Source organism: Leuresthes tenuis, unplaced genomic scaffold, assembly GCF_036924035.1.
Source record: "Leuresthes tenuis unplaced genomic scaffold, fLeuTen1.0.hap1 SCAF_1, whole genome shotgun sequence".
Lineage (NCBI taxonomy): Eukaryota > Metazoa > Chordata > Actinopteri > Atheriniformes > Atherinopsidae > Leuresthes > Leuresthes tenuis.
In genome coordinates, this window is record NW_027325355.1 from 17110426 (window position 1) to 17125235 (window position 14810).

Below are 14810 nucleotides of genomic sequence, written 5' to 3' on the forward strand. Positions count from 1 at the left end.
AAAAGAAATTAAGATGAGGAGACAATCTTTGAAGCATCTTGGCATGACGAATTGGTTATAGTTTATGCCTTGATCAAAAGAAATGTATTCAGCTGGGAGGCGACTTGCCTGTTAGCTTCTGAGTGTCATTTGAGAAAAATGGGTCAGGCTGAAAAAAAAACAAGACAGATTTCAAAGGATACCAAGTGACTGCAACAGGATTAGGTCCATGGAACTTAGGATACTTGTATCTGTGCATCAGAATTGACTTCTTACTGAAGATCAAGTTTCCAAATGAACTGGAGTGTATCAGATGTAGATTTCAAGTACAATAAAGAAGAAAAATACTTTACACATTTAAACAGTCTCTTTAAGACTGCACCTGCTTTAGTTGAACAATGAATCTCTGGTCTGTGGTGGACTGACTACTTATCCAGGATGTAGCCCACCTCTCGCCCAGTGACAGGTTAGATAGGCTCAGGTTGGATTAAGTGGGTATAGAAAATGGATGGGTGGATTAATCTCTGGTGTAACATTTGATTTGTACAGGGGGTCCTCAAGTGGCTAAACTCTGGCATCAGAGTTTTTTAGAATCATAATTGGCTTCTATACCTCGGTTTCATACAAGCAAAAAGGAGATGAGGAAAGAAATGCTTGTTCTATTGTATGTATGATAATAATAAAGAAAAAAGACACTCAATTGAGTTTAATTTTCCATTTTTTATTTGCCAAACAAAAGTAGAACTTGACTGTGTGAAAGAAGGCGTTTTCCAAGCTCTTACAAGCCATTACTCTTTTCAACGCGAGTCATGATTTTAGAATTCAGACTGAGAGTGTTGTCCCGCATTTGGGGTCTTTCTCTCCAATTCCTAATCCTCACATCCCAATATTGCTGAGGTGATCTTCTGAGGAACAGGGGCAATCTTGCCCATAGTCAGTATCATAACGCTTTCATATTGGTAATAGTGTGAGCCCTTGAATATTTTAATTCCATCCCTATCACACAGACAAGCATCAATGTCACCCACGGGAAAGGGTAATGGTTCAGTGACAGCCCTAGTTGCGGCAGTGAGGTCAACAGCAAACATCCTCGGTCCTGTGGGAAGAAATATGTATAAATCACTTGTCTGTTCATCACTTGTGAGCAAACAGTAAGCTGATGTTGTTATGTTTCACATGTGCAACAGATTTCTAACACTCAAAACCTGCTTAAATAATTTATTATGCGCAAAAATAAGAATTTTGAGGGTTTACCCCGGACGGCATAAAGAGTTGATTGATTTGGACATATGAAAGCAGCATCCACTTGTCCCTCAAAGCCCAGTTCCTCCTTCACAGTTTTGGGATAGCCTTCAATCAGGGCGTAGGGAGCATCTGGTTGAAAGGCATAAACCTGATCACCCTGGAAGCATTTGGTAGAACAGAAGGGATTTAATTTTAATATTATAAGGTAACTTCTATGCAAAGATTAAGAGAAGTTGTGATAATAAAATTTACCCTAATCAGGTGGACTTTGTCGGAGTAGAAGTAAGCAGCGTCCACCTCGTCACCCAGTTCTATGTGTGGCCTGGTTCTTGGTAGGGGGCGCGGGCCTGTACTGGCGTCCAGACGCAGGTAGATTGGACCTGAGCAGATAGAGCAGCATTCTTTGTGAAAACTTTGCAGTGATGTCACATCATTTTCTTCGTTTTGATATTGTGCGACCTGCAATATGTGTTTTTCTCTATTTTTGTTGTGGATGTTTTTATTGTGTGAAGTACTTGTCTCAGACAGCAGAGTGCTCTTAGTTTGAAGAAGCAGCGGTTTTCTAAAGGAAGAGCTAATGATAAAAGCCACTCAGAAGGGGGTCGGAGAGAAGACTGGATTTTTATCAGCGTAAAAAAAACCACCAAAAAAAAGCTCCCGTTTCAACATCTGTTTTCTCAAGTCTTAGTTTTTTGTGGATGGTGAAAACAATTTTCTCCTCTGGTGGCCCCCCTCTGAGTAACGTTTTAGCTCGTCTGTCAGGGAACATTTTGATTCTCTAAACAAAGCACTCTGACTACTACGGGAGTTCTGTGAATGTTTAAATAACTTATGTAGAGCTGTAGCTAAATGCTAACTTTGGCCTGCTAACCAGTGTCAGCGATATTTGCTGACATGCCAATATTTGACCAAAGTTTTGCTCCTATTCAATCATGGCCTGACCTGACCTTGAATTGTAGTATTACAATCTTGCATGCTAACAGGCACATTTTACATTGTATGTCGTGATAGTGTAAGACCCTCACCTGCTTTGCTGCAGTCTACAGATGGTGTACCAGGTGGAGTCTTGGTTCCTGGTATTTCCTGTCCTTTGTGGTCCACACACCAAGAATATCCCGTGGAGCCATGACTCTACAACAGTAATTAAATATCATGTAGTTATGATGACTGCAAATGTAAAGTATCACTTGTCACTGAAAGTATTATGATAACGAATACATAAATACAACCCCCCCCCCAAAAAAAAACAAACAAAAAAAAAAAAAAAACATTAGGGTTAGAGCATTAACCTGCTGTGGCTGATATTTTCCATTTTCATCACACTGCGGTACATAGGCTCCAGCCAAAGGTAATCCCTCTGGAGTGGTGGTTACTACACTGTCTTTGTGACGCTTACACTGATCAACTGGGGAAACAATGATAAACACATTAACACAGTTTATAAAGCAATATCGTTATACAGTTCACAAAGCATTATCAGCAAGTAGGAGCCAGTCATGATACTCTGACAAAGATGATCTGCTGCTCCTAAGATATGGGATGTGGACCCATGCAAAGGTGGCTTTACATGCAAAAGGGTCATTATCCATTTCTTTCATCTTCTAACTTTCCTTTCAAATGATACTCAGTATTTAGATCCGTTTGTATTGAATGTTCCTACAAGTTTTGTGCTCACCTATTTTGTCACAATCCAGAGATGGTGTACCAGGTGGAGTCCTGGTTCCTGGTTTTTCCTGTCCGCTACGGTCCACACACCAACAATGACCAGTGGACCCATGACACTAGAACAACAATGTAGTTATTATAATTGTCTTATTATACTTGTAGATATAATGAATAATTACTTAAAGATAAGACACATTCCAAAATCTATGAAGAAAAGTCTAAACACTCACCTGACGTGGCGCATACTGGCCATCTTCATCACATTGGGGTATGTAGGCTCCTATTAACGGACCACTGACACCAGTGATCTTTAAACTTTCTCTTTGGTGGTGACAGTGACGTCCATCTGGGTAAGAATGAGACATAGATTTGCATGTGTCCATATGTGGCGTATAAGAAACATACATTGACTATTTGCTCAAATTGTTTTTTTCAAACTATTTATCATCCCATCATTGCTGGACTCCTACAGCCCAATGAGAAGCTGCAAAATAATTGCTACACATATCTGAAATTCATTATCCATCCCCTCCATCTCAAACTTTTTCTTTAAGATGATATTCGACAACAAGGTGCATGTATATTACATGCCGTGAAAAGTTTGGAGTGTCACCTTGTTTGCTGCAGTCTACAGATGGTGTACCAGCTGGAGTCCTGGTTCCTGGTATTTCCTTTCCCAAATGGTCCACACACCAACAATGTCCAGTGGAGCCATGACACTAGAACAGAAATGGAATTTCATGTCGTTATGACTGTAACTGTGAAGTGTATTTTTGAATGAAAAGAAAACAAACGAAACTTATTGATAAAAGTCTCTCAAAAGATGCTAACCTGCTGTGGCTGAAACTTGCCATTTTCATCACACTGTGGTACATAGGCTCCAATTAACATTTTGGTCACCTTTAATTGGCGGTCACAGTGACGCTCATCTTGGTAAGAATGGGACATGCATTTGCACAATTTATTAAGAAACATACAGTGGCTGGACATACGAGCACAATGGTTGAGATGCCCATCACAAAAGAAACAAAGCAAGATAAGAAGTGGGCATGAAAACAGAGGTTCTTAACATTAGCATCCAACAAACACTTCCAGTACTAATAATCCACCTGGTTAAGAGCTGTGCACACCTCAGTTTCTATCCACACTTTTATTTAAGCTTCTGGCTCAAATCATTGTCATTTTCACCATTCCTTATTTCTCATTAAGAAGCTGCAAAATGGTTACAACACCTTCCTAAAATTCAATATCCATCCCCTTTATCTTCCACCTAATCTTTCAGATGAGATTCATTATTAAGATAAGGCTATATATTGCACATCACAAGTTTGGAGCCTCACCTAGTTTGCTGCAGTCCACACGTGGTACACCAGGTCCAGTACTGGTTCCTTTTATTTCCTGTCCTTTATCATCCACACACCAAGAAAATCCCGTGGAGCTATGAAACTACAACAGTAATTAAATCCTGTGTGGTTATAATGACCACAAATATAAAGATAATTACCTAAATTAAAAAGATAACACACGCTAACATTCAGTGAAAGAAGTTTGACCAGATGCCAACCTGGTGTTTTTGATACTCTCCATTTTCATCACACTGCGGTATATAGGCTCCGATCATACCAATTTTAGCCGCCTGTATCTTGTCCCTGTGGTAGTGACAGTGAGTCTTGTTGCCCAGGGGTATACCTGAGGATTTTAAAATGAGTTTTCTTGATGAAACAATGCAAATACCAGGGCTATTTCATACCACCATAAATAGGCAGATTTTAGTGAGTTGTTGCCTCTGTTCTTTAAACTTTTTAAAACTCATTCCTGTTTAGCTAAATGTGAACTGTGGCTCAAAAATATCCATCTATCCATCATTCATTTCCTACACCCGCTTAATCCAGTGTACATACATATACCTTCGCTAACAAAAAAAAGTCAGAAAGTGGCTGTACTTTTACTTTATTTGTGACCCCAGTAAACTGGCCTGGGGACGCGTTAAAGATAATCTAGTCACGTTTGGTAAATGCATTCTATATGAAATATGTTACCCTTTTTGCACATAAGCCGAAAACACGAGACAAGCCAAATATCAGCCGATGTTGCTCCTTGCTTTAATTTCATAATAAATATATATTATGCAATGAAGCAATTGAAGTAATTATAAATCGGATACATTTCTTATGCGTTTAAAACTGTAAAATTACCTGTAAAGATATAAAGTCTGCCAGAATTGTCTGAGGCAATGGCATTTAGGGCGACATCATCGCATTTCGGGGGTTTGGGATTGCCTGCAGTTGAATACAAAAATTGCACAAGTGTGAAAAGCTACTGGAAAAAAAAATTATGCAAAACATTTATAAAAATCTATTTTCATGACAAATTTACCAACGTCATATTATTTTAGACATAAAACCACAAAAGCATCACTTGGTCAATTATTTACCAGCAGACAAACTTTGTACATTTACATCATTATGATAATTTATGTGAAACCCACCAGTTGCAGAAATTCCTGGCCTGTGGATGACACACACACACAAAAAAAGTCATTTTGTTGTCTTTCAGCATAGTACCGCATTCTTTCATATTTACTCAAATGGACAGAAGTCAACACAGCACTAAGGTAATAGAATGATAAAGCACCCTTGGGTTTGTTTAATCAATTCAACAGGTGAACTTTGTCAACCAGCTAACAGAGTCATGAAACAAATTGTTGGTGTCCTGAATTCTTTTGTGCATATAAGCAGTAATAACACTGATACATAAGCCTTAAAAAACATATACACAATTTCTATTGTTCAAGGGTTGAAACCACTTGAAAAATAAAGCTCATGATGATGTCACTGGTGACTGAGTTTTGGATTTGGACAGCAGAGCTATATTTCCACAGTTATGACGCGTCTGAAATAAGATTCGTACAAATAAGTGGAGTTTGTCAATACTCACCGTGGTGCCGCTCTTGAGAGGGCAAACACAAGGCACAGAAAGAGAGTTCTGACTGCAAGTTCCATCTCTGCCCTGTGATGTGGAGATTCAGCCCTGCAGTGTGGCTTTTGCAAGAGCTGAAGCTGCACTTTTATTCTGAAATGATTGTGTAAGAGTGCAAAACTTTAGACTTAAACAAACACATTCATACATCCATGCGTTTGTTTGCACATGCAAAGTCTAAAGTTTTGTTTATTGAAATAGGGTTTTGCAGCCATAATTTTCGGACAAGCATTGCAATGTGCTAATCTTTATTTTCTCACACAGGTTTACTGGCAGTGGGGTTAAAACAGTCAATGTGTTCGGTTAATGTTTTAACTGTTTGTTTGGTTATTGCTTATTGGCCAGATAGCGGCCTTTGGTCACTTTTCCTTTCTGAAATTACTGACAATTGTGTAACTTTGCAGGAGTTAAAAATCCATGGTTCTGTGGAACGGTGTGACTGAAAAGAGCTCGAGAGACAGCAGTATTGTGAAAGACGACATGAAAATGTAATGCTTTTCACTGGGAGAAATCAGGAGTAAAACAATCATTCTGCCCATCTCAAACTTATGATCACGACACAGTTTAATCTACTTACTATCAATTATGATAACATATTTTTACGCTATGAACAAGATATACAAACATACTCAATATAATTCAGGTTCTCAGCACTGAAGTCCTCGGCGCTGCCCTGTTGATCGAGTAAGAAAAGAGAAAAAGCTTTTTTTTGGAACTTCTATTCGCTCATCTTTTTTATTCAATGATGTAGATAAAGGCTGGTGTGCAGATGTAGATTTAAGCGCTGTGGAATATTATTCCAAAAGTAATTTGAGAGAGTGACTGTCGCCTGCCAGTTTGAGCTCTGAGCCAGTGAAGCCACAAAATCCAAGGTAAGCTCTGTGATGGTCCTCCTGGAGCAAGGCGCTGCCTCCAGACCTTCATAAGGACTTGTTTCTGAGAAGAAAGTGTGTGGAACTGTGTTTAAAATGACTAAGCAGCAGGGAGCCCTTTCCCAAAAACACATGCACTCTGAAGGCCCCTTAAATGCAAGTCCCATATTCACTGAAAATGTATTTCTGATTCCTCGTGTAGCCACCAAGCTTGGTGTGTAACCTGCAAAGGGATTATGTGATCACTGGAAAACAGGGTTAACCTTTGCTGATGATTTCGAGTGGATAAAATAAACTCCATGGACCATTCATGCCCATAGCTGGCTGCAATGTTGGGGTACAGATCAGTTGAGAGCAAATACGAGAGAAATTGATTATGGATCAGTTTTTTCATGAACTTTGTGGGGCTACTTTGGGCTTCCCACGTTTCTGGAAGGAGCTGCATCTATGTAAAACTGGATGACATCAGATTGGGGGATGTGGGAGGTCTATATCTCTGTAAGCAGGGAGAAGTATGGTGAAGACTGGAGATGGAATGATACTGATAGTACTTGGAATGCGAGAGCAGAATGAGCAGAGTGAAATGAAGACAGTGCATGTAGTGGCAGGATGTGAGGGAGTCCCATACAGATTGCAAGAAAGGAATGCGCTTGCTGTGAAAATGTGACAAAAGTTCTGGGTCGCAGGTGCCCCTATAGGTCTCTTGATTGAACTGTTCTAAATGCAATGTGGCCTGGTTGAGAAAAAAAAAGGATATGGTGATTGTGAAAACCTATGCCCTGAAGCATAAAGCCAGGTCATGGACGGTAGAATGGTAATGATCTCTGCAGAGTGAGAATGCCAATGTAATTTCAATTGGCTTTTGAGCTTTTGATAAGTTAAGCATAGGGTTGCTAAGCTGCATTAGGCCTTGGTTAGTTAGCAGTTCCCAGGCTAGCTGAAACCAATCAGTGATGGCTTTTATAGCTGAGCTAAATCTATGTAATTACCAGGAAACTTTGCCGATATAAAGCAGGTGCGAATAGGGAAGCAAAGTGGACTAATGAATGGTAGAGGAATGGATGAAAACATGCATGTGCAAGGGGACTTTATGCAGCGAGCAAACACACAGTTAAAAGAAGGATGAACTGAGAAAACTGAGACCCGGTGGGAGTAGACGCAGGGAGATATCTGACCTGCCTTCTAAGGGAGCTACTGGTATTGGATGAGGCCTTGAAGGAGGCGGTGTCATGACCTTTCCCTTTTCAGAATTAAAGTATGTTTAGCTGCTATTCATTTCTGTTTTGTTGGTTTTGGTGGAGTAACTCGAGGCCTAGAGCAATGCCATCTTTATAGAGGTCCTTAGACTAAGACCTTTGAATGAATCTCAATTTTATTTCGAGGGATTTAATCTGAGGGGCTATTCAGGTTTGGTGCTAGAATGCATCCCAGTGGAGCCGATTACAAGTGCACAGTACCACAGGTTTTTAATTATAATTCTAGGATCACTCATTGACCTGACGTGAATCCGTGTCAACAGCAGAGCTACCAACAGGATGTTTTCTTGCTCTGTGGGTTTCTGTAAAATTTACGTTGTGCAGAATGCAGTCAAAAGTCAAAGAATCTATCATTCACAGAAAAACCTCCAGCTAGTCTTTGATGTTCATATCTGCTAAAAACAACTGATCTGCACCATTAACACCAATGCAAGGAGAGATTAAGTGAGCCAAAGGTGGTATTAAATGCATATGTAAAGACACTGACTCTGCTGATCCCGTTTCATTCCGGTCTGTCCATGACGACCAGTGAATAGTTGCTGATTATTTAGTTTATCTTTTTAACGATCAATGGCACGATGGACCTTGACCCCTCTGACAGGTCATGGTTGTTTTAAAGTGACAACTCCTCACACTTGCAAATGTATTTCCCCACCATTTAAGAACTGAATTCTTCCCTTGCAGCTTGTCATTATTACCAGTCGGCTAATGTGTTGGCAGTTAGCATAAAAGACACCAGTGAACAAAGCAGCCGCGAGCTCAGCCCTAAAGCTTCAGATTTGTCCTGTCGGTCCAGGTGCATGTCATCTAACAGCCTGAGCTGACTCAGACAAATCTGAAAAGTGTTGATGTCTGAGTAAGGAAATAGTTCACGTCAGCGAATGTATAAGACCTGCCGATGTCTTGTTTGCTCGTTGAAAGATGACTGCATGACATACTGTAGAATACAAGTGGTCTGATCAAGTGGTTAAATAAAATGCTTGAAGGAACACATCGTAAGGGCCGACGTGATCATGTGATCAGCTGTTTGTTTGCTTGGCTAATCTTGCCGAGGGCAAAGCTCTGTCTAATCAGATGCTCTGTCCTTGGAGGCCAACTCGCTTGCTCACAGCAGCAGGGAACTCCTTTTACCCCTTGGTGTGAGACCTTATTCTAGCTGGAGCCATTCTGCCAAGTTTTTTCATAGATATGTGTTTTGTGGGTTTTTGTTATGTTCATGGGGTTCTAGCTTGTGGTTTTGGTATTCACGTTAATTCTTTGCCTTTTAGTTTCTTGCTTTTGTTTCATATCCTCTAGTTTATTGTCATCATGTGTTCTGTTTATATTCTTCTTCATGCCATTGTATTTCCATTGTATCTTGACGTCCTTAGTTGACTTTGGGTCCTGTTGAATAGTCCATTTTAACTATGTTACCTACGATTCATGTAGATAAGTATAAGGACAGCATGAGGAGTGTGACAACACTACATCTTACTTTTGAAAGTAAAATGTAACTTCATCTTACAAACTTTGATAAGAAAGTATTATTCTATATCACCTTGGATGTGGCATACAAGGCATCAGTTTCGTGTGACAATGTGATGTGTGTCACATATTTTTTTGAACACTTGTTGTTCCAGTACAAACGTCATTGCTTAGTCTAAGAGTGGGCAGATTCTCATTGCAGCGAAGTTGTCTTCTAAGTCCATAAGAATTTTTCCTGCCATCTTTCCTTAACCTCGTGATATTTCCACAAGTTCAAGGAAAAGAAGATAGATGGAGACTTTTTTTTTTAATATTCAACCAGATCCTCAGTCTCGATGCAAACCTGTTACTAATCAACCCTCCCAGTACATATCGCTCTCTGTTCTCTTTGTGTTTTGGTTTTCCTGTGTTGCTTCTTCTTTGTGCTTTTTGTTCATTTGCATTTTTTGTTCGTTTTTATATTACCTTTTTTGCAGCACCCTTTGTTTTGATGATTTCTTTGACACACCATTAGTTTTATATAAATTCACTATTTTTCAGGTAAAAAAATTTATTTATTTCCTTCTCTAAATATTTTAATTTATTAAAGACCTTTCAACACTGCTGTTCTGTGAAAAAGTACCCTTATTTTTTCTGTGATACACTTGGTGCGTCGATTAAAATGATTAAATTTGAATCACAGTGCAATGGATTTATCTGGCATGGATCCATTTGGACTTGTATTGAACTATCTTTTTAAAGTGCTTTGAAATGGTTTTTGTTGTGAAACGGGGAGATCTTAATTAATTTAATAGACATACATATTTTTTATTCCCTTTTTTCTGCAACCAAAAGAAATAATAACTGTTACAATGGACAAAATGGTGTGATTCAGTGCTATTTGTTTTTAAAAAAATATTCAAAAAAGAAAATATCTATGAAATTTATGTTAATACCTTGGTATGTAGTATAATACAAACGGCTTTTTTCTTCTTTTGTACATGTGGGTAGTAATGACACTGATACATTAGCCCTAAGGGTTGAAAATAAAAATAAAGCTCATTGTTATGTCCTGTTTTGAAATTGATATAAATAAGTGTGGTTCATTAACACAGGAGCTGCACTTTTATTCTGAAACTCTTATGTAGGAGCATGCGTACACATATGTGTGTCTATATTTTTGTGCTTGCAACTGCACAGTTCTTTTGGTCAAATTGAGTCTCACTGAAATAATTTCCCATCAGACACTGCACTTTAAAACAGCTCTGCTCTTGTACAAGTCTCTTCATGGTCTAGCGCCAAAGTTCATCTCTGACATGTTAGAGCCATATGAACCAACTCGGACTCTGAGACACTCAGGGAGGGGTCTTCTGCTGGTGCTCAGAGTCAGGACTAAACAAGCTGAGGCTGTGTTTCAGGTTTATGCTCCTAAAATCTGGAACAGTCTTCCAGAAGATGTGAGACAGGCCTCGACTCTGACAATGTTTAAATCCAGGCTGAAAACAGTTCTATTTGACTGTGCATATGACAACTGAAAGTATTTTATCTGCACTTTTCACTTTTCACAATGATTTTATTTGCCTTCTTCTGATTTTATATAGCTGTAAAGCACTTTGAATTGCCTTGTGTACGAATTGTGCTCTACAAATAAACTTGCCTGGCCTTAGCTTGCAGTTTCATCAATATTTACTCTGTATGGTCGTTTGCTGGAAATGAGGCCAAATAAACCTAATTGCTTTTCGGTTAAGTTAATATTTTACAGACGGTATATTTGATATTTGCTTGTCGGTTAAATACAAACTGAACAAAGCCCTCCTAAAATAAACACTGAAAATGTAACAGGTTCTGTGGTAAGGTAGAGTTGAAAATTCTCGAAGATAGAACAGCATTGTGAAAATTTGGATTTAAGCGGACATTTAAAGCTTTTTACACACTACTTTGAATACAATAAACATAATTCACATCTTACACTCATGCTCCAATAATTATGACAAAGTATTTTTCCATTTTGAACAAAATATACAAATAATCTAAGTATACTTCAGGTTCTCAGCATTGAAGTCGTCTGTGCTCACCTATTTTCAACTTTCCTAAGGTATTATGTAATCGTTGAAAAACAAGGTTAACATTTGCTGATGATTTCTACTACTGAGGTGCTGTTTGAGTAGATAAAACGATCTCCATAGACTATTCATGGCCCCAAAGAATGGTGGCTATGATGTTAGGGTACAGCTCAGAGCAGAGCAAACAAGAGAGAAACTAATTATTTATCCAAAAAAACTGAGCTCTGGTGGCTACTTGGAACCAAACCATTTTTTCACCGAAGTAACCAAAAACACCTCAAGAAGGATCTGCATCTGTCCAAACCTGGGTGACATCAGATTGGGTGATGAGAGAGGACAACCTCTCTGCCAAAATAGAGAAAATGGAAAAGTCTGGAGATGGAATAGCACCGGTGGTACTTGGAATGTGTGTGCCATAAAGAGATGATAGGACGATGATTATTTCATGCCTAAAGAATTTGTTCGTGTTCATGCCTATGAAGAGAGGATTGCTAAATAAACCTCATGCACACGGTGACTGGATTGTGAGGACAGAAATTTCTTGCATGGGAATAGTAGAATGAATACTAGAGGTATATTTTTTTTACAAATCAATCATTTTAAGCTCCTTTAGTCATCATGTTTAACTGATAACTAAGCTTACTGAACTTTTTGTGCATGATTCTGCAATAAATGGGACTCAGGCAAATCTGAAACGTGTCAATGTCTAAATAATGGCTTAGTCCAGGTCAGTGAATGTCTTAGACATGCTGATGTCCTGTATGTTGCACAGCTGATAGATAACTGTGTAACATATTGTAGGTTACAACAGGTGACTGAGATCTGATCAAGCGGTCACTTAAAAAGAATGAGGAAACACGTCTGTAAGGTCTGATTTGAACAAATATACCTAGTGATCTGCATTTTCTGTGCCCGGTACATGCATTACACAATTACACCCAGGACACTCAGAACGTGTGCCTGTGGGATAAACAGTTTGTTTGCTTTGCTAATCTAGCCTTGGGGCAAAGCTCTGTCTAATCAGATGCTCTGTGCTTGGAGGCTAAGGCCAGGAATATGCTGGCTTTTTAATCACTAGATTCACGTAAGCAATGTGGTCCATCATGGCCGTAATTGTTCAGTTACTTGCCTTCAGACTGCGCCTGTTTTTGGGGGGTCCACTGGGGGGCAAACCAGATGACTCAGAGCGGAAAAGTTATGCCATTAGCACCCTCGCCACTACGCTTCTCCAAAATTGAAATTTCACAAGCGTATTTGTCACTGTGCAGTGACAGAGACACATTATAAAGATACGGGTGATTGTTTTCTCGAACTTCCCACCATTTTTACCACTGCCGACCCTATGAGCCTACATTTGGTCAAATTTGGCCCTATGCTGCCCCTACCTATTGTCGCTTGTGAAGGCGTCGCAATCATTTTTGAGGACAAGCACAAAAAACGTTCTAAACAAACACAGGATACAGCCATGACAAACATGCATATCCAAAATTAAAAGCAAGTATATACATATATGTATGTAGCTTACAGCAGCAGGGATCTTCTTTATATCTCTTTGTGTGAGAGCACATTCTATCAGGGACATGGAAACATTATGGGCTCTTTTTAGAGGGGCTTTTGTGAGTGTTTTCTGAGCTTCTGCTTAAAGTTCTTGTTTATTTTTTTATTTTTTGCTTTTAAGCTAAATATGGAGGCCAAGAAATGGCTTCTATATCTGATGTTGTTTCTGAAAGGATTTTTTAAAGCTTGCTGGCTCATCAGTCAAGCACAAACAAATAGATACAGAAAACTTTTTTAAATTGGCAAATAAAGAGAAAATATGCGGGAAAAATTAAATTCTTCAGTAACCCGAACCCAATTAGGCCAAGCAGCTACACGTGTTTTTTTCACAGATACGTGTCTGGGCTTGTGAGGATATTTGTTTGCTCATGGGGTTCTAGCTTATGGGTTTTGGTATTCTAGTTTACTCTTTGCCTTTTGGTTTTAATTGATTTTGCCATGTTTTGTTCACTTCAATGATCTGAGTGTGATTATGATGACAGGTTTATGTTCTATGGTCTGATTTAGTTATTCCTCGTGTCTTTGTTCAGTTGCTTTTGGTGTAGTTCACATCTGAGTTCTGGTATTTTGTTAAAAGCTTTATTCGTTGTGTATTCTGTTTTAGTTTCCAGGCCTCTTTGTTAGATTATGTTGTTGGAGTTAGTTTCTAGCTTTTGTTTCTCACTCTCCAGTGTAGTGCCATTATGTGTTTCAATATGTTTGTATTCGTGTTCATGTTTCACTTAAGTCTGTATTCCTTGTGTGTTCTGATAGTTAATTGGATTTTATAAGAGTACAAAGAATTGCATTCAATTAGATTATTGGACTCTATCACATTGGACTTGTGTACTTTGGGTGGTTGTCGTTGTGAAACAGGGACATATTAATAAATCTAATTAAAATCTTGGTACGTACAGATAGTTAAATGATATACTTTGACTTATCAGAGATAACGGTGAGAAAGACATCCTCTCTTCTTTTGATAGTACACGCTAGGTACATGCCATGTTTTTACAGCCAGCAGGTTCTCTAAGCGGAAGAGGTTGGGTAAGGGTTTATTTTTTTAACCCTAATAATCACACCAAAGCAGCACTTAATTAAACCAGAGTGGTGTTTGGGCATACCACAGAGGTTCTTGACAAGCAATTTCACTTGAAAAAAAAAAAGAAGAGGCATTTAAACCACTTGAGTTTTCCCTTTGTGTGACATTGAGCAAAGTCCTTCAATATGGATCAGACATAATAGTTTAAAGACAGGCACTGTGTCCGTGGTCTGCTGGGCTGAATGACCTGGGAGGACTTGCTTAGGCGCTTGATCATTTGAGGTTCTCTAAAGATGTAAACATAATGGCTTACTGGTTGTCCTGTAGGTCTTTATGAAAAGAAATGTTTTCTTCTCATAGTCGTTTTAGAAAGATTTGAGTATATAAGCTGAGGTGATATGACAGATTTGAAAGGAAATCAAGTGTCTATGACAAGATTAGGGCCATGAAATCTAAAATACTTCTATTTGTGCATCAAAGCATTGTCTGTAATGCAATGCGGTCGTGTCACAGGAGTTTTGGCGCAACTTTCCAAATGAATCTAACCATGTTGTAGATGATGTCCGATTGAATCCCATACCCAACGAAGAAGAAAAATCTTCAACAGTCTCATCTTGTGAAAGACTTTCTTTGGTACAGTGGGTCCTCTAGTGGCTAAGCTCTGACATAACTTTAGAATCATAATTCACGACGATACTTGCTCAGTTGATGACAATCAAAGCAGTCCCAG

The 14810-nt window shown here is 38.9% G+C and overlaps 1 protein-coding gene across 2 annotated transcripts; it reads right to left on the minus strand.

Moving 5' to 3' along the window:
- Positions 1-684: 684 nt before the first annotated feature.
- On the minus strand, positions 685-5935 carry LOC140304748 (uncharacterized). Of its 2 annotated transcripts, XM_072383549.1 has the most exons (14): positions 5827-5935; positions 5378-5397; positions 5085-5168; positions 4454-4578; positions 4230-4335; positions 3721-3818; positions 3503-3608; positions 3120-3235; positions 2900-3005; positions 2514-2629; positions 2250-2355; positions 1477-1604; positions 1234-1381; positions 685-1075 (listed from the first exon to the last, which is right to left on the minus strand). In XM_072383549.1, the coding sequence occupies exons 1-14, from the start codon at positions 5889-5891 to the stop codon at positions 849-851; spliced, it is 1551 nt and encodes a 516-aa protein (XP_072239650.1). In that variant the 5' UTR covers positions 5892-5935; the 3' UTR covers positions 685-848. The 2 variants fall into 2 exon arrangements, with proteins under 2 accessions (XP_072239650.1, XP_072239725.1); XM_072383624.1 differs by lacking the exons at positions 3721-3818; positions 4230-4335.
- Between the last annotated feature and the right edge of the window lie 8875 nt (positions 5936-14810).